This window comes from Charadrius vociferus, unplaced genomic scaffold (genome assembly GCF_000708025.1).
Source record: "Charadrius vociferus isolate BGI_N301 unplaced genomic scaffold, ASM70802v2 scaffold45, whole genome shotgun sequence".
NCBI classification, from domain to species: Eukaryota; Metazoa; Chordata; class Aves; order Charadriiformes; family Charadriidae; genus Charadrius; species Charadrius vociferus.
In genome coordinates this window covers 243628-265893 of record NW_009648712.1, presented here as the reverse complement: position 1 = coordinate 265893, position 22266 = coordinate 243628, and the positions used below count along the sequence as shown (strand labels likewise).

Genomic DNA, 22266 nt, shown 5'->3' with positions numbered 1-22266 from the left:
TATATCAAAATTATTCATGTTTTAGTTGAGACATAATTTTCAGCACTGAAAAATAACGTTTGCATGTCAAATATGAAGTAGATTCAGGGAAAAGTAATTTTTTGTTTAATAGGTTTTGATCTCACCTGTAACGTGTTGGCTCTGCTATACAATCAGTTTTATAAAAAAAATTAAGTGTTGATGGAATCAAAAGCTTTTCCCTGATGTGAACTTTCCTAAATGTACTTAATAAAAGTAACTTCTACTTAATTAGAATCACCGTTTTTCTTCATGCCATTGGCATAAATATTCTTTCATAACAGTGGTATTTATTAGGCCAACTTTTGTACATAAACCACAGAGAGAAACTCATTCAAAAACAGGTTATACATTTAAAATAAGCATGTTGAGATTGAAGTCTCTGTTTTAATTAAAAGAAGAATCCTATGCAAAACTAAATTCACATTCAGTTACAATAGGCGTGTATCTTTGGATTAACCATGATAAAATAATTACTGGGATACCAGAATAGAAATAATACTGTTAAATATATCTGATGTTACTCTGTCTTGCCATACGCTCTGATATGTATATCCGTGCCCTGAAATAGTATGTGACTGATCAAATCCTTCCAGGATATTCCTTCCCCAGAAAATTTGTGGATTCCGATTTTAATGACACTGTTGAAGACCTTAAGATATACAGTATATGGTTAAATCATGTTTCTGGTGCAGCCTCACTAGTTCCATTTCTCTCATCCTCTAAGATGTTAATTTTATTTCCTAAATGCTTTGTGTGCATTTATCTGTCAGTGGCTGGTTAGTTTCTGTTTATAAGCCCTTCTTTGAAGAAGTTTTATGTCTTTTTGCTGAAAAGATTTCAGTTGCAGGGAAAATAGGCATATATTTATGAAAAAGGGTAAAGATGTAGACTAGTTTGAAGTTGGTCTTTCTGTCCAGAAATATGGAACACAATTAATTTTTAAATTATACAGGAGTAATATGTTATCTGTAAATGAAATTTCATAGCATTTAAAAAAAAAGTCTGTAGTTTTGTTTCTGTACATAATTCATCTGTAGTTATTTACTTGCTAAATTAATTTGCAAAAATACATGCTAACTACGATTATACATCCCCTGCTCTGTCTTATCACCAACACTCATCCTTTTGTGTAAGTGTGCGTGTATATAGTAATCAAAAAAATTGTCGCCTACATACATTAAAAAAATAGGTCTTCTCCTGGTCTCTGGCTCTCAGTCTCCAGTTCAAAAGGAAAAGTTTTGTTCAGCCCTTTTGCCATGCTGTGAGTTTGCCTTTTTCTGAAGTGGCATAAAACAAGCCGAAATTAAACAAGGAATGACAGGGGAGGAAGGGAGTTACCAACAGCCCTATGAGAGAGTGATGGACATGGTTGACAGCAAAGGGCCTGGAGTGATGTGACAGAAAAATCACAAGATCAACAGAATAGGGCTGAAGTGGGCTCACATCCAGTATTTGCATGTATGCAAGGAAATGCCTACAAGGCACCATTATGGAAAAATCCCCCAGACTCTTTCTGGGAAATCAGCATGCTTTGGTGCCTTTTTGAACTGCGCGTACACTAGTGCATGCAGCATAGGGAATAAACATGATGAGCTAGAGACAGCAGGGCTGTGATCTTGCTAGAATCATGGAGACTCGTTGGGATGACTCACATGACTAGAATGTTGCAATGGATACAGAGTCTTTAGGAAAGACAGACCGGGAAGACAAGGATGTGAAGTTGCCCTTCATGTGAAGAGAACATCTGGAACGCATGGACCTGTGCTTGGGGATGGATGATGGGCCAACTGGGGCATTTTAGGAGTGAGGATTAAAGAGCAAACCAGTATGGATGACACTGTAGTGGGTGTCTGCTATAGGCCGCCTGACCAAGAAGAACAAGTGGATCAGGCCGCCTACAGACAGCCAGAAGCAATGATGTTCATAGACCCTGGTCTTTGTAGGGGACTTCAACCACCCTGATATCTGCTGGAAGGACAACACAGCAGGGCATAAGCAATCCATGAGGTTCCTGGAGTGCATCAATGACAACTTCCTGACTCAAGTGATAGAGGAACCAACAAGGAGAGGTGCTCTGCTGGACCTCATACTCGCAAACAAGGAGGGAGTCATTGGGAATGTTAAGGTTGAAGGCAGCCTTGGCTGCTGTGACCATGAGATAGCAGAGTTCAGGACTGGGAAAGGGAGAAGGGCAAAAAGGAAGCTCACAACCCCAGGCTTCAGGAGAGAAGACTTCATCGTCCTCAAAGATCTGCCTGGTGGAGTTCCATGGGATAAGGCCCTGATGGAAAGGGGGCCCAAGAGTGTTGGTTAATATTTATAGATCACCTCCTCCAAGCTCAAGTCTAGTCCATCCCAATGAACAAGAAGTCAGGCAAAAATGCCAGGATGTCTGCATGGATGAACAAGGAGCTCCTGGCAAAACTCTAAACAAAAAAAGACGTGTACAGAAGGTGACAGCAGGGACAGATAACCTGGGAGGAATACAAAGAAACTATCCAAGCACACAGGGATGGGGTTAGGAAAGCCAAAGTCCAATTGGAGTTCAAACTGGAATCCCTGGCAAGGGATATCAAAGGCAACAAGATGGGCTTCTATAAATACATAGGTGACAAAAGAACTGGGGTAAACATGAGCCCTCTGTTGAGTGAGGCAGGGGACACAGGACATGGAAAAGGCTGAGATACTGAACACCTTCTTAGCTTCAATATTTACTAGCAAGATGGACCTTCAGGAATCCCAGGCCCCAGAGACCAGTGGAAGGTCTGGAGTAAGGAAGATATACCCTTGGTCGAAGAGAACCGGGTCAGGGAATACCTGAGCAACTGGTCATATGTGTCCATGGCCCATGATGGGGTGCACGCATGAGACAGACAGAGCTGGCTGATGTCATTGTGAGGCCACTGTCAGTAACTGAATAATCATGGCAATTGGGAGAACTGCCTGATGATTGAAGGAAAGCAAATGTCACTCCTATCTTCAAGAAGGGCAAGGAGGAGGACCCACAGAACTACAAGCCAGTCAGCTTCATCTTGATCCCTGGGAAGGTGATGGAGCAACTAATCCTGGAAACCATTTCCAGGTACATGAAGGACAAGATCATCAGGAGTAGTTAGCATGGATTCACGAAGGAGAAGTAATGCTTGACCAACTTGATAACCTTCTGTGATGAAATTACTAGCTTGGTGGATGAGGAGTGAGCATTGGATGTTGTCTATCTAGATTTTAGTAAGGCTTTCAGCACTGTCTCCCGTAAGATCCTCATAGAGAAGCTGGTGGCATAAGAGCTGGATGAGCAGACAGCAAGGTGGATGGATACCTGGCAGAACAGCTGAGCCCACAGAGTGGTGATCGATAGCACGAAGTCTAGCTGGAGGCCAGTAACTAGTGGTTACTACAGGGGTCAATAGGGTCAATACTGGGTCTGGTCCTGTTTAATGTCTTCATTAGCAATCTGGATGATGGGGCAGACTGTACCTTCAGCAAGTTTGCTTATGACACAAAACTGGGAAAAGTGGCTGATATACCAGAGAGTTGTGCTGTCATCCAGAGGGGCCATCCAGCTGATGAAGGAAAAATAGCAGTTTAATTTATTGTCAGTGCTATCCTTAAAATACTGTTTTCCAAATACTTCTGTTTAGTCTACAAATGCCACTAACATCCCTGAAGAATTAAAACATGCTTTGGTTAAGAACTGGCTGCCTGGCAGCTGGGCAATTATAGTACTGAATCACCATGAAACTAAAATCTCTTGATGCGGGGTGTTCATAGCAGACATGTCGTAATTACTTGTAGTCAAAGACTGCAGGTAGATGCAGGACCAGAGCAGCCTTGAGGAGAAGGACCTGGGTGTGCTGATTGACAAGAAGGTCAACATGAGTCAGCAATGTGCGATCGCAGCCTAGAAAGCCAACTGCATCCTTGGCTGCATGACAAGAAGCATGTCCAGCAGGTTGAGGGAGGTGATTCTGCCCCTCTACTCCACTCTCGTGGGACCCGACCTGAAGTACTGCATCCAGCTCTGGAGTCCCCAGCATAAGAAGGACATGGACCTGCTGGAGCATGTCCAGAGGAGAGCCACAAGGATGATCCGAGGGCTGGAGCACCTCTCCTATGAGGAGAGGCTGAGAGAGTTGGGGGTGTTCAGCCTGGAGAAGAGAAGGCTCTGGGGAGATCTTATTGCGGCCTTCCAGTACCTAAAGGGGGCCTACAGGAGAGCTGGAGAAGGACTTTTTACTAGGTCATGTAGTGATAGAACGAGGGGGAATGGCTTTAAACTGGAAGAGGGCAAGTTTAGATTAAACATTAGGGAGAAGTTTTTTACTTTGAGGGTTGTAAGGCGCTGGAACAGGTTGCCCAGAGAGGTTGGGGCCCCATCCCTGGAGGTGTTCAAGGCCAGGCTGGACGTGGCCTTGGGCAACCTGGTCTAGTGGGAGGTGTTGGCAGGGGGGGTTGGAACTTGATGATCTTCAAGGTCCTTTGCAACCTAGAATGATAGAATGGTTTATGATTTTTACTGCTCTTTTTGGTCTCATCTTTTAGTGCCTAATTAGAAGCAGTCTTAACAGGGACAGATTTCACAGGAAAGATGCACGCAGATTTCTTTTTCAAATACTTATCATTTCTCATCTTTATCTCTCAAATTTGGGATAGCTGTAGAACAAAAATATTTTGTTGCATGAATGATTTTATTTTAACAGAATTAAAGTAATTAAATGTTTTAAGAAAATCTGTCCACAAAGAACTTGTCCACTTTCAGGTGCTGTATCAATGTTCTAAGTACTTGGGAAAGTTTGGCTGCCCTGTTAATCTGCTATTATGTTTTAAATATTGTTTTCATGTTAATGAAAAAACGAAGATCAATCAATAAGCCATGATTTTGGTTAAAACAGTATTCTGAACAGCCTACTTACTTTGCAGCTGAAAACCACTTGACTTAATTGCAGCCTTAATTAAGAAAAAGCCAATGAACACACATAATTCATTCTAAAAATGTATTATTCTTTTCTCTTAGAGGGCAAACCAGAGAAATTTTCAGTGGGTCTTTTGGAGCTTCCTTTTCGAGTTGGAGTACCTTTTAATATTCCTTTGGAATTACAGGATGAATTTGGTCATGCAACACAGTTGGCAACTTGCATGAAACCAATTCTTGAAGCTAGGTAATTCAACCATCTCTTTTTTTTCTTTTCCTCTTTTTTTTTCTTGTTACTTTTTTTGTCCTTTCTTAATGTGACATTAATATAGTAATTCTTTGGGTTTTCTCCACGTGATATAATGGATACTTTTCACATAAATTAACTGGCATTTTGCTTTTATTTCCATAACAGTATCTAAAAGCATCTTGTATATCAGAACACTGTGTTTATTTTTAAATTGATTCTGTTTTGTTTTCTATGTATTTTTCTAGTGGATTGACATTGAAGTATGGAGAAGTAACTGCAGGAACAAAGTGCGTCATTAAGGGTGTCACTGCCAGAGGCTGTATAAATAGTTGCCAGGGCAAGGTAGGCTGATCAATTTAAACTTGAAGTAACATATCTTTAAAAAAAAAACACCACAGAGCAAATAATTTTTGTGTAAAATAGATTATCACATAGTGTTATCTAAGTTTGACCTACACTGACTACGGGTATTTCTTGGGATATTTTCAAATGATCTTTTACAGCTCTACCTGGAGCAGTTTGTCTTTCCCACGGCTGCAGTCTGTTAGCTGATGAGACTGGAGCTGGAGGGGTTGAGCAATACATGGGTGTGTGGTAGAGTGTACCCGGCATGCTGAATCAGTTGTCTTAGTTTAAACTGGTGCTGAAGTAGCGTAGGGAGCAATGAAATCTTTCGTTCTTGTAGTTGAGATGAGTAGTAGCAGTTAATGTGCGTGGTAATACTTGAGCTTTTCTAGACATTTCCAAAATACTTTTTTCATTTCTGTAGCAAATATATGTCATCTAAATTGACTGTGTTACTAATGGATTCTCAGCACCTAATCAAGCTGCTAATTTACTGTAAAAACAAAAGCCTATGTTACATGCTAAAAAGATTTCTTTCATAAAACAGATAAAGTTTGTGATAAATATAGATTTGAAGATTTTAAAAAATAATTTAAAAATAACATATATGGCATATTTACGCAGTATTCTAACCAGGTCCTAATCCTTTCATTTAGTCTTGCAGTCTAGCATGGTAAAGACAATGCTAGGAACTGAGGTAACTGAAGATAACTCATTATACTGTCGATATTGTAGATTAGAAAAAAGCAAATAATGTTGCTGGTGGAAATTTGTGTAAAGAGAAGAGGGAGCATATACCTGCTTATTGAAAACTGGAGGGTGTCAAATGCAATAAGTTTTGTAGGTAAAGCTCAAAATTTAAGGTGATGGGCAAGAATAATCACAGACGATAGAGGTGGATTATGGGAAATAAAGTGTGTAGGGGCAAAAGTGACAGGCTGTAGCAAGATAATTTGGTGAGGGGCAAGACCAAGAGTCATTTAAGGAACCTGCAGTACAGAAATAATACCATACCATAATAATAGAAAAGAAGGGCTGTTATTTTTCTCAGGTTGCTTAATTGCATAAAATGTTGGAGACAATACAGAAACTGAAAGTAGCAGTTCTAATTTATATGAAAACATGACAGTTTAAGATGGAGAAACGGGAAAAAAGCAGGATGGTGGGACAACAGAGTAAAAATGACAGATAATTTTAAAATGTAAATATGGTGCAACTTTTAGTGCTTAAAATAAGAAGCAGAGAAGAACAGAGGAAAAATTTTCAGCATCTTAAAAGTTGATTTTGAAATGGTAGGAGAACAGCTAAAATATCTCAGACAAATGGCTAGTAATAGGATTCTGGAAAGAATTTAAAAAGATAAATTGAATGAGAGAACAAAAATTAAAAAATGGAGAGTGTGGAAAAAATTAAAGCTAATGTTTTTCAGAGAAAGGAGTAAGGAAAAAAATGTTGAAGGAATAATCATGCGCAATGGAGAAGAGAAACTTGCTTGAGATAGGAAATACAGAATATCGCAGTTGTCAATGAAGGAAGCACTGATAGAGAAGAAAGAGAAAGCAGACTTCATTTACTTCTGTAGTCATTGATTTAATTCCACCCAAACCAGTCAAGACCGAGAGAAGCATATTTTGATTGTGGGTAGAAGCAAAGATAAAATTTTAAGACAAATGTGTAAGCAATATCAAGACAACTGCTCTCTTACAGGATTTCAAATACAGTCAGGAGACGAGTGGAGAAGGGATTTTAAAAAAGGAAAATAATATTTCTTTATTATTATTTTCATTTTTAAGTACTGCAGTATACATAGAAGCAGACTTGATGGCAAAAGGAAAGTGGATAAAGGTATCATGAAGCATAAGGGAAAAGAACTTCCCTAGAGGACACAGATGTTGAAAGATTAAAAGGAATGAAGTTGAAGATATAAACTGATTAATAAGAGGCAGTATTAAGAAGACATTATTAAGTAAAAAATGAGTATTGCAGAAAAGGAGTTGAAACTAAAAGAAGGGAGGGGTGTCTAGTGTGTGAATACAAAGCTTGATCGAATGAACTACTGAATTCAACTTATTAACATTAAATGTCGGCTATCAGCTATACTGGTTTCCTGTGTTTTTATTTCCTGCATTAATTTTCCCTTCTTTCCCCCACCAGCTTCCCCCAGCATATAAATAAATGTTGCCTTTCCCTTTTCTCGTGATTTACCATTTGGTTTAATGGGGCTCATGCTGCTTGGCTTGCAGGCAGACCAGTAGGGTTGGCTGACTGGTCAGAGCTGGAGAGTTTTCAAGCGCCCGTGTGGCCGCCACCCTCTGAGGGGCTCATGTTTGATGTAGCTGCAGTTGCCCAGGCCTCATTGCACTTTCTGCTTCTCTTACCCAGCAAACCAAAAGAATTGCCTGATGGTTTTCATCCAACCTACAAGGTGTTAATGTGGTACATACCCTGTCAGGCACAGGAAGGGCATAAGCCAGGATTATGAAACTAAACCTTTCCAGAGGCAGCAATTCTGAACATGTAAAAATGACAATTAATGAATTACAACTAAATATTCTCAAATATCAGACACATAATATATGAAATCATAGAATTGTCTAGGTTGGAAGGGACCTTTAAGATCATCAACAGTGCAATAGTTTTTTAAAGTTGGTGCTTTTAAGATCATTGGTTAGACTGCTTCATTCTCTGATTTTAATGTGAAAATCAGTTTTAGTGATGTAGTTCTACAGCAGTTGTTTTTCTTATGACCCTATTCAAAGATGAGATGGATAGTAATTGTGGTGCCTTGCTTCAGGCAATTAGCTAAGGAATAATGAACAAAGAACTTGCAGACCCTTTCTTTAAAACTACTTTTTTTTTTTTAATTTATATGGGGTTTTTTCCCACTTAAACAGCCTTTAAGCAGGAAACCACAAGTTATGATAGCTGCTTTTAATGATTTCAGAACCATGTAGTTTAACACGTAAATCCTATATGGAATGTCTCTGGGAATAACAACATGAAAAAGATAGGTCTTAGTACAAGAAAAGAATCTTGATTTATGTAGCAGTGCAAGAAAATTTGGATAGGCTTCTGAAATTTACATATACATGAATCGACATGACTATGTGACGTAATTTATGATGTGGTTTTGTTTAAGGTTAATATTTAAAATATTCTTTTCGTTAGACCTTTAATATGAAGGTTACTCTTCCTGGTTTGAAAGAAGACACACAAATCTTTAAAATAAGATTGCAGCCTGGTAAGTATCCTTAAAATAATTATTGAATTTTTGTTGAACTTTATTCTGACATTGTTCATGAAATGTTTCTTCTCCCAAGAAGCTAAAATATTAGTAAGGCATAAAAAAGAATATTCTAGCTCATCCAAATGGTGACTGAAACTAAATAAAGGTAAGGGCATGTCATTTTTGACAGGAATAACATCAAACTCACAGCTCAATCTTGTCCATTATTCTAGCAGCTGGAATTTGTCTGCTTACTGGAGACTGATTTTTTACTCCTTTTTTTTTTTAATTAGTCTAAATCTTTTTATAACCTAGCACCACTGAATGAATGAATTTATCTTCTTGATTTTCTTCAGCATTACGGCCTTTAACCTGTATTAATCTCCATTGACTTGTTCTCCCTGTAGAAAACATCTGTGAATGAACAAGTGCTCATTCTGTTTCTTACCTCCAGCAAAGGGGTGGGGATGCTTTAGCAGTTGGGATTGTGTCTGAAATTTCAAGTGTTGCCATGTTGACTTTATCATAATGCAATAGAAGAATATAGAATTCTGCATTTCCACTGCCCTTACCAGAATTTTATGTTTTGTGGATGTCTTGGTACTGAGGATTCCCTTATGTGATACCTGTTATCCCTTGTTATCTGTTTTTTTCTGGATTTGGAAGATAAGGTATAGTTTGAAGGCTGATTTCTGGCCTCCCAGATTACCTGACTTCAGACTTTCCCCATCTTATTTTGCAGACAGATTGTGTACTTCACACACAAAAAAAAAGCTTGGCTTTAAAAACTTTTTGAGGTAGCAAAAAACTGAAATCCAGTGTCTCACAAGTTATCTAAAATATAACCACTGTTCTACAATTCTACATTTTTACAGGCCCCCCTCGTCAATTGAAGGTAAAACCAGATTCGGAAGTTCTAAGGATTGAAAATGGTACAGCTTTCCCCTTTCAGGTTGAAGTGCTGGATGAATCCGGAAATATAACAGCACAGCCAAAGTTGGTAGTTCATTGTAAGGTAAACTGCCTTTTATTATGTGCCATAAGGATTTTGATGCTTACTTTTTAAAGGGCTAGGAAAACAGCCTATTTTGGCATCTTGATAGACTTCATTATCTCTAATAACGCTTTTGAAGTTTCTGTAGCTTGGTGGCCGTAACTGTGCCTCTCTTGCCTCATCTATTATGAGTCATTCAGTAAGTTTCGGAATCAGAGGAACCTGTCCTTAGGAACAGAAGAGAAAATTATGTGAGGATATATAGCTACAGTTTTAAGGTATTTTAGGTTATATTTGCCATATACAATGCTAAAATTTGTTAGGGAAAAACTGTTCATACGGCTTACTTTTTATATTTTTTTTAATATGAAAATGCAAGTCTACTGCCTAAAAATAATACTAGATAAGATTATTATCATAAGCACTTATCTAAGTTCAGAAGGGTGTTACTATAGCTTTTAGAAGTAAAAAACTTTTGCCCTTTAGGACTTAGTTTTTTTTATGTCAAGAAAGGGACTTTTCCAATTCCAGTCAAATCAGTCTTCCAGCAAGAAAAGGTAAACAAATAAAAACATTTTTCCCACTGCAAAATAGTTTGCATTCCATTTACATTTTATGTGTTTACATTCTCTTCCTGTAGACTGGTTCTGCAGTAGTATGTTGATGTGTTGAACTTGATATTTAAATTCTGTTTAATGTGTAATTTAGAAAATTAATGGAAAGTTGTATTTAACAATGTAATTGAATTTATTGTCATAATGGCAAAAGATATTAGTGTTTATGCGTTAATACAAAACAGTTGAATCAATAGTAAATATTACTTCTATAACTTCTTCTTTTCTCCCACACGTCACTTATCACCTGTGGAAAAAATATAGGTGTTGATCTTGCAGGCTTCTGGAAAACTGAACGCTATCAAATTTATCTGTAAATAATCCTCTATATTTTTGGACTTGTACAAATAATCATTTCTGGAATAAACCTTGTAGTTCTGTAAAAGAAATCTGAAGTTTATTTTTACATTTTAAATAGTTTTTAGGTGCTTCAAACCTTCCTGTGTATTCTGTGGACTGCAGTAATGCAGGAACAAACATTTTAACTGGTCCAGTTATACATGTACAGAATATCAAGAAAGACCAGATCCTGAAAGCAAGGATTGAAATACTTGTAAGTATTGATTGGGATGTTTGGTGAACAAAAGATTGAAAACTGTTTATTGTGCTGTCTTGCTAGTGTACTGAAGTCTTTTATGAATCAGCTCAACCCCCAAAAGTTACTTTTTTTGGTTACCCTAAGCCTGATAATCAGGTGGCTGCACTTTTTCCTCTCTGGGAAATCATAAAAAGGCAAAGAGTTTTTCCATTTTTTTATTCACCTCTTACTCTTTATTTCTGCAATCCCTGAAGTGTTTCAGAAATATGGATTATTTGTCAGATTTTTCTTCCCCTTTTTACTCCCTGTATCCTTCTGACAAATTGCCTTCATTGCATAAGCACTTAGAGCCAGAATAGGTATGGCAACATATTCCCCAAAACTTCAGTGAATAAGGATATTTTTTTTTCAAAGGTTAAAAATCAATAGCATTTTGTAGCTTTTCAGTCTTAAAGCTCTTGAAGTTTGAATATTTTAAATGCTGTTGAAAATCTCAGTTCTCTGGAAGTCAGGAGAGCCACACTGTTGGAGAAAATAAAACCTGTGGTGTTTTACCCCGAAAAATGTGTAAGCAAATCCTAATATGGCAAGATGACCTATATGAAAGGATACTTATGACTACTCTTAAGAAATATTTTGTAAGTTGTGTAACATAGTACTTTTGGAAGAGAAAACATTTTCTGAATAGTTAGCATCAATTCTAGTATCTGTTAAAAGCTGTAAGTATTCTGGCATATTCTTTTGATTTACTTTTGACAAGCTGTTTTCATGTTTGGACACCTGATCACACCTGGTAATCCAGAGTAGTGCCAAAGGCTATTATGAAGTGATATTTATGCATATATGTATATTAATATCTCAATTATGTATCTTTTTTCCCCACGTATAGAATTGTAAAGACGTGCCAGCGGTGGAAAAGATTATTAAACTTCTTCCCAGCAGTCATGTTGCAAGGCTACAGGTCTTAAGTATGGACGGACAAAAAGCTATTCAAATTAAGCATCAGGATGAAATTAATTGGCTTGCTGGCGATGTCATGCACAACCTTATATTTCAGATGTATGATGAAGGAGAAAGGGAGATACACATAACTCCAGCTTTGGCAGAAAAAATCAAGGCAAGTACTTCTGAGTAAGCAGCACCATAATGTGGGGGAGATATACAATGCTGAGTCTCTAAAACCCATAGACATCAGACTACGAAATAATATTCCTCAAGACTGTATTATTAAACATGGGAAGTCTCTGCTTAATAAATTTTTAAAAATCATTTTGTTAAAGTTGTGTCCTTAATGAGATAAAGACACTTACTGAAATATTAAATAATGCTTCAGGGTAGTATTATGAAAAGCAGGCTAGTAATTTCCAGTTCTTCTCCTAAACACAATAAAATAATTCCGATGTAGTTATGATTCTTCAAATCTGGGGTGTTCCCAGCATTTAGGAACCTTGAATAGGCATCTTGCTTCATGAGGATTTGCTTACCTATCTTATCCCTCTGTCTGTGTGCATATGTGGAGCCTAATGCAAAAGGTAAAGCTTCACCAAATTATGTGGCACTTTTTTTTTGGTGAGGTTTCCTGACTCAAGATAAGTGAGGGAAACACTGCTGTGTGGTTTTTTTAGAGTAATTTTCTGTATTTGAGACGATAGCATTGGTTGCTGTTGGGAAGTATACAGGCTTTCCACTGAAAGTTTCTGTTGCCTGTATGTTACTTCAGCACATTTAGAATCACCACAGATATATTATGTAGCTAGTCATTAATAATTTAGCTTTTGATTAATTTAAGAAATTTTAATTTTAGGTTAACTGGACTCCTAAAATTAACAGAGAACATTTGATTCAGGGATTATTACCTGATGTAAAAGTACCAACATCAGTAAAAGATGTACGTTACTGTCTAATTACTTATCTTGATGACCATGTGTCTTTGGAGAGTGCGTTCACAGTCAGGTTTGTTCATTTGAAATACTTTTTATGAATTATACTGTTGACAAAGGATTGTAGATCTGTACTTTTGGGTAAAAAAAAAAATCTTTCTAGAGGCTGAAATAATGAAAGCAGTTGGCAAATTAACAGGGGAATGTAGGTTTGACTGGGTGGATGGGGGTTTTTAGGCAAGTTGTTTACAGATGAGAACATGACCTATGTGAAAGATTCCATCAACATCTGTTTGTATCCAGCCCTATAATCACTTTTGTAAGTATACATACACTGAAGATGATTATGGCTGTCTTTGAGAACTTTCAGGAAACATTAGCTTATAGAATAACTAGTTTTAATGAAGAGTCAGGTCACTGGTTACCAAAGAGCAGTATCACTATGAAGTTCATAGTTACCGTTACAGAGGTTATTACTTTAAAGCTAAAGATAGTTATTTTTCTAGCCAAATGCTGGATGCATCTGGTGTCTCAGTCAAAAGTGACAGGCTGTAAATTGAACTTTAAAATTGCCTGCTTATTACTCTTAGTGTAATACTCTTAGTCTTACTCTAGACAGTTAGCTCTACTTACTGTATCTTTATAAAGTTTGTTCAGATAAATCTGATTCTAAATGACTTTAGTGTATTTCACATGTTCTTAATAGGTTAAAAGTAACTAGTTCACAGCACACTGATGCCAGGGGTAAATTTGCAGCAATTAGGCATTGCACAGATCTGAGCACAGTAGAGAAAAAAGAAATTACATGACTAAGCAATAAGTTTCTTTAAAATATTGAGAGCATAATGCTTGTAAAAAGCTGTCCATGATACAGCTCTGTCAGAGACAAAAATTTTCAGTTAAGTAGTATTTTCTGTTTTAAGAACAGCAGAAAAGCAGACTGAATTGATACCTCTTTTCTTGAATGGAAGTAGAACAGTGGATTGATTTATTGAATGTTTTCAATACATTTTTGCTTGTCACTGAAAAGCAATCTCTGTCCGAGATCTCTGTCTGAGATCACAGAACTTCTATTTAGGGGTTATTCTATTGTAGTTGTCAAAAATTAACTGGAGGTCATTCTAAGAGGATTTTTGAAGATCTGAACATAATTTTTAGCTTAGGACACAGAAAAAACATTGTGTTGGATAACTCCTTAAATCTTAAATAACTTGCAGATGTCAGATAACTCTTAAATATTTGGGGAGGCAGCACATAACATATGTTAACCTTCACCAAGTAAATGGAAGGAAAGTCTGAGATTGTTTCAAAGCACCCCAGAAAATATTTTTGAGACTAGTGTTAGGCATAGTTTAGGCTGATGACTTCTGCTTTATCATAGCAAAAGAGGAAATGGAAATCTGATTTATTTTTTTTTTTTTTTACGGTTGGTCATCTTCTCCATTGTTTTTTGTAATGTGCTCTGGTTTTGTTTCGCTTTTAAGGAAAAAACGTATCACTAAAAATTTTAAGCTATGTTAGTTGTAATCAGGTCCTTAAGAAGTCAGCAAATATTTCGTAGCAAGGGAGACTGATACCTTGTATGTACATATCAGGATTAATGCTGATATTACAATTGATTTTACAGTAATAGATGTATTTTAGTATGTAGACAATGGTATGTTACTTTGGCTTAGAGATGTTGGGATTATTTTTATTTTTTTTTCAAGATTTAAAATACTCCAAACTTGAGTTTTGCTTGATCTGGCTAATGATCTGATCTGTGGTAAAATACTGGTAGGCAAGTTATTATAGATAAGGTAAAATCTAAATATGTGCAAGGATAAATAAAATAAAAAAAAAAATCCAGTTGCACATGAGTGATAACTATATGTTTTATCATGCCTGCTATTATGTTATAATGAGAATGATTATAAGTCAATTTTCATATGCTGACTTAGACCACATCCTGATGAACCCAAACACATTAAATGCAAATTAAAAGGACCAAACACACTGCAGATTGGTGAAGAACTACAAAGTGAAATTGGTGAGTATTTGCATATTCTTTAATTTCTTGTAAGACACATTTATTTTTGTAGTTTATTAGCCTGTTATGCATACAGATGTCATCAAGAATTATTTAACTTCAACTATTTGAAAATAAAAAACAGGTTTACATTTTCATTCATGAAATGATGATCAGACTTCTCTAATTGCTGTCTTACAATTCTGGAGTTACTCTTCAATAAAATTTACCTCTTGGTTTGTACATTGGAACATCCACAGAGTTCCAATTGTTTGTAAATTTGTGTTTAGTTCATATATTCTGAAATCTTACAGGCCATAACAGCATTCAGACTATTTCAAAGGCATACACTTCAAACTGAGACGTTTTAAGGTTAACTTTAGTCTAAGAGGAAGGCATGTTAGGCATCAGTCTTGTCATTCTCCTTTGGTTTCTATATGCAGTTGCTACATGACATAGTAAGAAATTAAAAATTCTTACAGTATTTTGGGACATTAAAAGCTTCTGTGTGAGCGAAGAAAAGCACGTAGAACAAACATTGAAAAACAGCTTTCAGTTTTAAGATTTTTTTTGCTTTTAACTTTGTAGCAAGAAATAATCTTTTTATTCAAAAGAAGTGGGAAGCACAAATATGATATAACTATAGATACATTTTTTTATACCCTTTTGATATCCAAAAGGTATCCTCCATCCAAGGAGGATCTTATCAATGTGTATAATGCTTGAAGAATTGGGTGTAAAGAAAATGGAGCCAGGCTCTTCCCAGCAGTACCCAGTGACAGAACCAGAGGCAATGGGCACAAACTGAAACACAGGAGGTTCCCTCTGAACATCAGGAAACACTTTTTCACTGTGAGGGTGACACGCACTGGCACAGGTTGCCCACGGAGGTTGCAGAGTCTCCATCCTTGGAGACACTCAAAAGCCATTTGGACATGGTCCTGGGCTACCAGCTCTAGGTGGCCCTGCTTGAGCACGGGTGTTGGACCAGGTGACCTCTGCAGGTCCCTTCCAACCTCAGCCATTCTGTGATTCAGTGATACTCATGTAAATTTTCTCTATACTGTGTGTATGTTTTATACATTTACATTTCATATGTTGTATAGTGTTTCATTAAAGCAGCTGCTGAGGTAATCACCTTAACAATCATTTTAATCATCATCATCTTTTTTAACAGATGTAATGATTACAGATCAGTATGGAAATCAGGTTCAGACGGTGACATCTGCATGTGTAAATTCCCTAGGAGTTTCTGGGCCTGGACTTGACAAATCAAATTTGAAAATAACTTGGCAGGTATTTAGAAGATGTCATACAGTTTATTTCTTTGTGGCCTTTGTGTGGTAGTTGTCTTAATTATGTCACACAGAATTGAACCAAAACTGTGGAAAGGTAGTCAAATTAAACACTGGTTGGTAAGCTGTGAGAAGATAGAGACTTACAGCATGAGATCATGTGATCCTGTTTTAAGGAATACAGCAGCATCTGTTAAAAACCCTTCCCTGCTGCAGCTGTACAATATGGGCGCCAGTTCCCTTCATCCTTGAGTCAGGTTTGTTTTTGTTTCTAGTCCATTGTTCTATACCTTTTCTTCTGTGTTTGTTTATGGTGGTGCAGTTGATTTTATGATCTTTTGAAGAACTTGTAGAACAGGCTGCTGATATTGTCTGCCATAGTTTAATTTAAAATGCATTCTATACCTTTAAAATAAGTTGTGTATGCATTGAAAAACAGGTTCCTGAGAAATGCTTGAGTTTGAAATTGATCACTTCTTACACAAGAAATCCATTTAAATTTAACAAAAGGAATAGAACATGTAGTTTAATTTTTAGTCCAGTCTCACAGTAAAAACAGCAAATAGCATCTAGCAGGCATAAATATTAAAATAGCATATTGAAAAAATGAATAAATTACCCTTCCCTTTATTTGTTCTTGATAAAATCTTTTTATTTCTCAATAGGAAAGTACTCTAACAATGAGAGTAAAAGGTATTCGGTTTAAACCGAGTTTACTTGGAAGCAAAGAATTGTGCTTCGCTTGGCGTGAATTTTCTGACTTTCTCAGAGTAAATTTAACTGCAGGACCCCCTGCTAAATTGCAGTTTGTGGATTGGCCAGAGTTAGAAAAGGTAAGTTGAACAGTTTTTGTTTGGAAAAAAAACAACAGACTCACTAGTCAGTAAGTCTTTTATTTCCAGAGCTTTTTGGAGCACAGGATTCAAAGCTGAAACCCCTGATTTATTAGTATTGATACTTGTAATGTTCGTCAGAATGTGACAGCTCTAGAGACTTTTTTTATTTATTCTATACGCAGTAACATAACACAAGCAAAACTAAGTAAGTATTTTGCAAACTGTCTTAATTGTGTAGACATGTTTTAAATGGGACTGTAGATGTGAAGCATCTAACTAGCTGACTACATTAGTTTTTTAAAAGTAGACTTAATTTGGAGTAAGCTAACTCATGTGTTGTGTTTACAACACTATTTCTTAATATCTCTTAAACTGTTTAGTCTGTCCCATTTGCCCTTTACAGATGTATTATTCTTTGCTGCAGCAATTTTACTGTGGGATGGATCCTAACACCCGTCTTCCACTGCTGTTTGCCAAAGATACTGTACTTAATGGTAGTAATAGGTTGCAGTTCATCTCTCCTTTATCTGCTATTGGGTTTTTTTGAGGTTTAGGATGTAGGGAGGCAGCCCCAAATTCACTTAAGGTTATAAGTGTTTACAGTCAGAAAGTGGGAAGGCAGCACAGTACTTCTATCAAATGGTAAAGATGGAGATTTTTGGTACCATCCATTTATTTGCTGGGATTCCTTTAATTTATTTTTCGATGTTTACTTTGGCTATTCAAGTGATAGTGCTGAAGCTGCAGCAGAGAGCAAAATATGTGAGTGGAAGCAGGTAAAAGAAAATGGGTTCTCTGATAGAGAACAGGAATAAAGGTTGGCACGTTGGGAAAATGGTGAAGGAAGTTATTGAAGAAAAAATTGAAACAAAAGATTCAGGGGTATCGTAACTATTTTTACTCTCTAGAAGGCTGTCAAGATATATCAGAAGGTAAAAGTTATAGGCCATTTGCTCTTTCTACAACAAGGAAACTGTTTGATAAGCCTCTTCAGAAACATGTCCTTCGTTTTAGTCACATCAACACGAGTAACACATGCAATTTAATTCAAGTAGTGCATTTTATAATGGCAAGAGAATGTAGATGGGAAAACTCTAGAAATACCTTCCTGGAGTTTTACAGTTCTGTCATGGTCTAGCTGTTACGGGAGACAAATACTATGGGAAAGGCAGACATCATTGCTCTGGGGATTCCTGACCTATGGATGTCTGATACACCTAGAAGAGAATAGCATAATGCATTTTTATCTCTTCCAGCCTGTTTCAGTGATTAATGGTAGAGAATTGCAGAAGCCCCTTATTATTCAGTTGTGTGATCAGTGGGGAAATCCATCTCCTGAACCTAATGTCAAAATCAGCCTTACAAAGAGTACCAACTTAAAGGTAAGCATAGGCCTTGTTATGTGAACTTTGTTTAACACAAATATTGTCATGTCTACATTATCTTTTTCATTTTCAAGACATTTTTGGAAAAGTGTATTGTAAGGGCACAAAAGAATAATTAATGCCATATAATAGCAGTGTCAACAAGTAACATAAACAGTTCCCAGGACAGATTGCTTACGTCCCTTTCATTATAACAATCACAAATATAACAAAAGTACTATAGTACTGTGTCCAAGCGTAATTAGTATACATTCTGGACTTTCTACTGAACCTTTTTTGCAAAGCTGCATGCATACCACACCACCCCATCCCCCACTTCATCCAAGGTAATTTAATGGATAATGGTAATGATATGGTCCAAACTGGCAACCCAATAATTTTTACCTGGTGGTTCTTTGATTGTAGTTCCTGAATATATGACTTACGGTCTGTATGTAAAGCTAGTCAGAAGGGTTTGCTCCCTACTTGATTATCCCTGTGAAAAGCATTAGTGGTATAAACCAAATTAAAACTATGAGGATGCAAGTCTAACTCAAATTTAAGTGGCTACTGTCCTTTCCATATGTGAGGTATGGTTGTCAGATGGTCTGCACATTGGTCCTTGTGAAGGAAAGCGTTTGACAAGATACTCCATTTATTAAAATTTTGGTTCATGTTAGTGGAAAAAGAAGTCAAACTGTCAAATGTTCCTAACTTTCAGTGGGGAGACTTTTATATTGAATGTGTACATTATCAATACAGGGTATATTCATCCACCTCTAGAAGTGACATTTTTTTTCATGCAGGGCTGGTCTTGTTCCCTTTTTGTTCTTTCTTGTCATGCGTTTGTGTCTGTCCGTTCTCACAGAACAAACAGCATCCAAGAACTTTCTTTTGCTCACCCCTCAAGAACCTTGCCACAGCCTCACCTTTCTCCCAGTTTAACTATGCTACTATTACTTATTTTTATTGGATATTTTTAAGGAAACTTCTTATATTTTGAGCATTTTTCTTCTGGCTCTTTTGAATATCTTGCCATAGAAGCCTGCCTCATAGTTTGGGATATTTTGTTTGCCCAAACTGCTGCCTTTATAATGGCAGCTGCAACTCCTTAGAGCTTCTAGTTATGTTGTTCTCGACAGCAATACTGTATGGTTGTGTTGCCTCATCAAAGAGATGTTGTGGTGGCATGCTGTGTCTTTTCAGACATTATGCCTTCCTCCAAGGAGGACTAGCAGCATGTCTTAGGAACTCTGCATGTTCTTTATCCAAGTGCGATGTGTCCAGGAGAAAGTGTTCTGAAAGCCAAGATGGATCGTTGTTATAATGTGTTTATTACAGCGCACTCTCCCAGAACTTAACACTGGTATCATTTCTAAGAATTACTTTGATGTATTAGCAGAGCAACCAACTGCTCTTTGCTGAGCAGACATCGGATCAGTATTTATGAGTATCTTGGAGAACCTCTTCAGAGAACTGTCTTGCCTTGGCAGTTCAAATAGGTTTTATGCACAGTCTCCCAAAGGAAATGAGAAGCTTCTGGGAACTGAAGGTGTCTGTCTATATTTCATATCCCGTCCTCTAAGTCTCTTAAGCCTGATATTCTGCAGTTGCAGCATGCGTTTTCGGTACTCCATTCTCTGTCTTACAGGTCCAAAACTAAATGAGTATGGCTGAACAGAAACATTTGGAACTCTAATGTGCAGCTCAATAGTGGAAATACACAAAGCACTGGTTTCTGTAAAAATAAAAACTTTCCGTTCTGTGATGTACAGTAATTTCAAATACAGACTTACTCTGTTGAGTTGAATATACTCTTCAGAAGAGTTTATAAAACGTCTTGCAATTTATAGTATTTTTTAGTATATCTTTGCAATGCTGCCTTCCATTTGAACCATTAAGCACGCATTTTTTGTCATTGCCTTTCTTTAGTGACATGGTAGGATAAATTCATGCTCCCATAGCTGATCCATTATGAATAAACTTTCACTATTTTTTTCTTAATGTAGTTTCATTCTATTAACTTACTGACATGAGATTTGGGAAAGAAAATAATTTTGGAAGAAAATTGCCCACTTCAAGTATTCCAAAACCATTGTTTTTGTGTAAGTGGACACTAGACATTTAGTCTCATGAAATTTGTGCTGAAGTAGCAAATGGAAGCAATTTAATGCCAAACACTACTCAGATAATGACAAACATTTGCCCTACATTGTTGTCTTATATCATCAATGCAAAAATTGATTTCCCTTGTTAGAGAGGAATTCATTACAGAAGAACTCAGAATATATCCATGTCTTCCTTTGCTGTCCTTTAAACTTAAAAGTACTATCTCAGGTTCTTTTGATACAGTGACAGGGTGTTTCTTAGGTAAGGCTAAGGTAGCATGCACATACACTTGCAGAAGAAACAGCTTCTACTTACTTTAAGAGTGTATTAGTATCCTTTAAGATTCATACCCGTTTCTGTGAGAGGATAGGAATTCTCTATCTGCTACCCTACAGTCCACTTTTTGAAAGTTGTGGTTGATGAGGAGAGTGAAGTGATAGCTTCTCTGCCATTTAATGTGTGAAGGCAAGTATCGCTTAATGATACTGCCAGTCATACCATTTCACTTCAGTGCCAGGGAAGTAAGTGCTGCAAAGACAGGGTGCACATAGAAAACACACCTTGAAGAACACAAATGAGTTAAAGGGGAGTTATTTTCTAACAATGGGATTTAGTGAGAATTCCTTAAAGTCAATAGTAGAATTTATATTGAATTCAAAGTATTTAGAATCAGACCTAATTAATGTGCTTGGTAAATTGGAGTTGTACAAGTCATTGGTCACAAGTGGTGTTTCCCAGGGCTTAGTATTGGGGCCTGTTCTGTTTAATATCTTTATCAATGATCTGGACAAGGCGATCGAGTGCACCCTCGGTAAGTTTGCAGGCAACACATAGTTGGGTGGGAGTGTTGATCTGTTTGAGCGTAGGAAGGCTCTACAGAGGGATCTTGATAGGCTGGATTGATGGGCCGAGGCCAGTGGTATGAGGTTCAACAAGGCCAAGTGCTGGGTTCTGCACTTGGGTCGCAAAAACCCCATGCAGTGCTACAGGCTTGGGGAAGAGTGGCTGGAAAGCTGCCTGATGGAGGAGGACCTGGGGATGTTGGTTGACAGCCGGCTGAATATGAGCCAGCAGTGTGCCCAGGTGGCCAAGAAGGCCAATAGCATCCTGGCTTGTATCAGAAATAGTGTAGCCAGCAGGACTAGGGAAGTGATCGTCCCCCTGTACTCAGCACTGGTGAGGCCCCATCTTGAGTACTGTGTTCAGTTTTGGGCGCCTCACTACAAGAAGGACATTGAGATGCTGGAGCACATCCAAAGAAGGTCAGGGAAGCTGGTGAAGGTTCTAGAGTCCAAGTCTTGTGAGGAGCAGCTGAGAGAACTGGGGTTGTTTAGTCTGGAGAAAAGGAGGCTGAGGGGAGACCCTGTCACTCTCTACAACTACCTGAAAAGAGGTTGTAGCAAGGTGGGGGTTGGTCTTTTCTCCTAAGTAACAAGTGATAGGACAAGAGGAAATGGCCTCAAGTTGTGCTGGGGGAGGTTTAGATTGGGTATCAGGAAAAATTTTTTCACAGAAGGGGTTGTCAAGCACTGGAACAGGCTGCCCAGGGAAGTGGTTGAGTCCCCATCCCTGGAGGTATTTAAAAGACATGTAGATGTAGTGCTGAGGGACATGGTTTAGTGGTAACTTGGCAGTGCTAGGTTAACAGTTGGAGTCAATGATCTTAAAGGTCTCTTCCAACCAAAACAATTCTATGATTCGTGTTATTGTCCTAAACAACTCTGACAGGAAGTTATCTATCATTATTAGCATTAGATTAACTGCCATTTCTTATGGTACAGAGATTAGTTCTGGTTTGTTATTAAGTTTTTATAAATAAGGTAGTGTACTCCATCACTTGTCATAATGCTTTTCTCCAGATTGTCTAGCAGTCT

At 37.4% G+C, this 22266-nt stretch overlaps 1 protein-coding gene across 1 annotated transcript in view; it reads left to right on the top strand.

The window, feature by feature from the left end:
* Nucleotides 1–22266, top strand: part of SMCHD1 (structural maintenance of chromosomes flexible hinge domain containing 1) — a 75313-nt gene that overhangs the window by 24346 nt on the left and 28701 nt on the right. Inside the window, exons 20-30 of the mRNA XM_009886643.1 lie at nt 5036–5180; nt 5429–5525; nt 8697–8769; nt 9630–9769; nt 10781–10915; nt 11790–12017; nt 12705–12853; nt 14721–14809; nt 15966–16084; nt 16749–16916; nt 18176–18301. Coding sequence (XP_009884945.1) covers nt 5036–5180; nt 5429–5525; nt 8697–8769; nt 9630–9769; nt 10781–10915; nt 11790–12017; nt 12705–12853; nt 14721–14809; nt 15966–16084; nt 16749–16916; nt 18176–18301 — 1469 coding nt within the window. The remainder of the gene's footprint in view (nt 1–5035; nt 5181–5428; nt 5526–8696; nt 8770–9629; nt 9770–10780; nt 10916–11789; nt 12018–12704; nt 12854–14720; nt 14810–15965; nt 16085–16748; nt 16917–18175; nt 18302–22266) is intronic.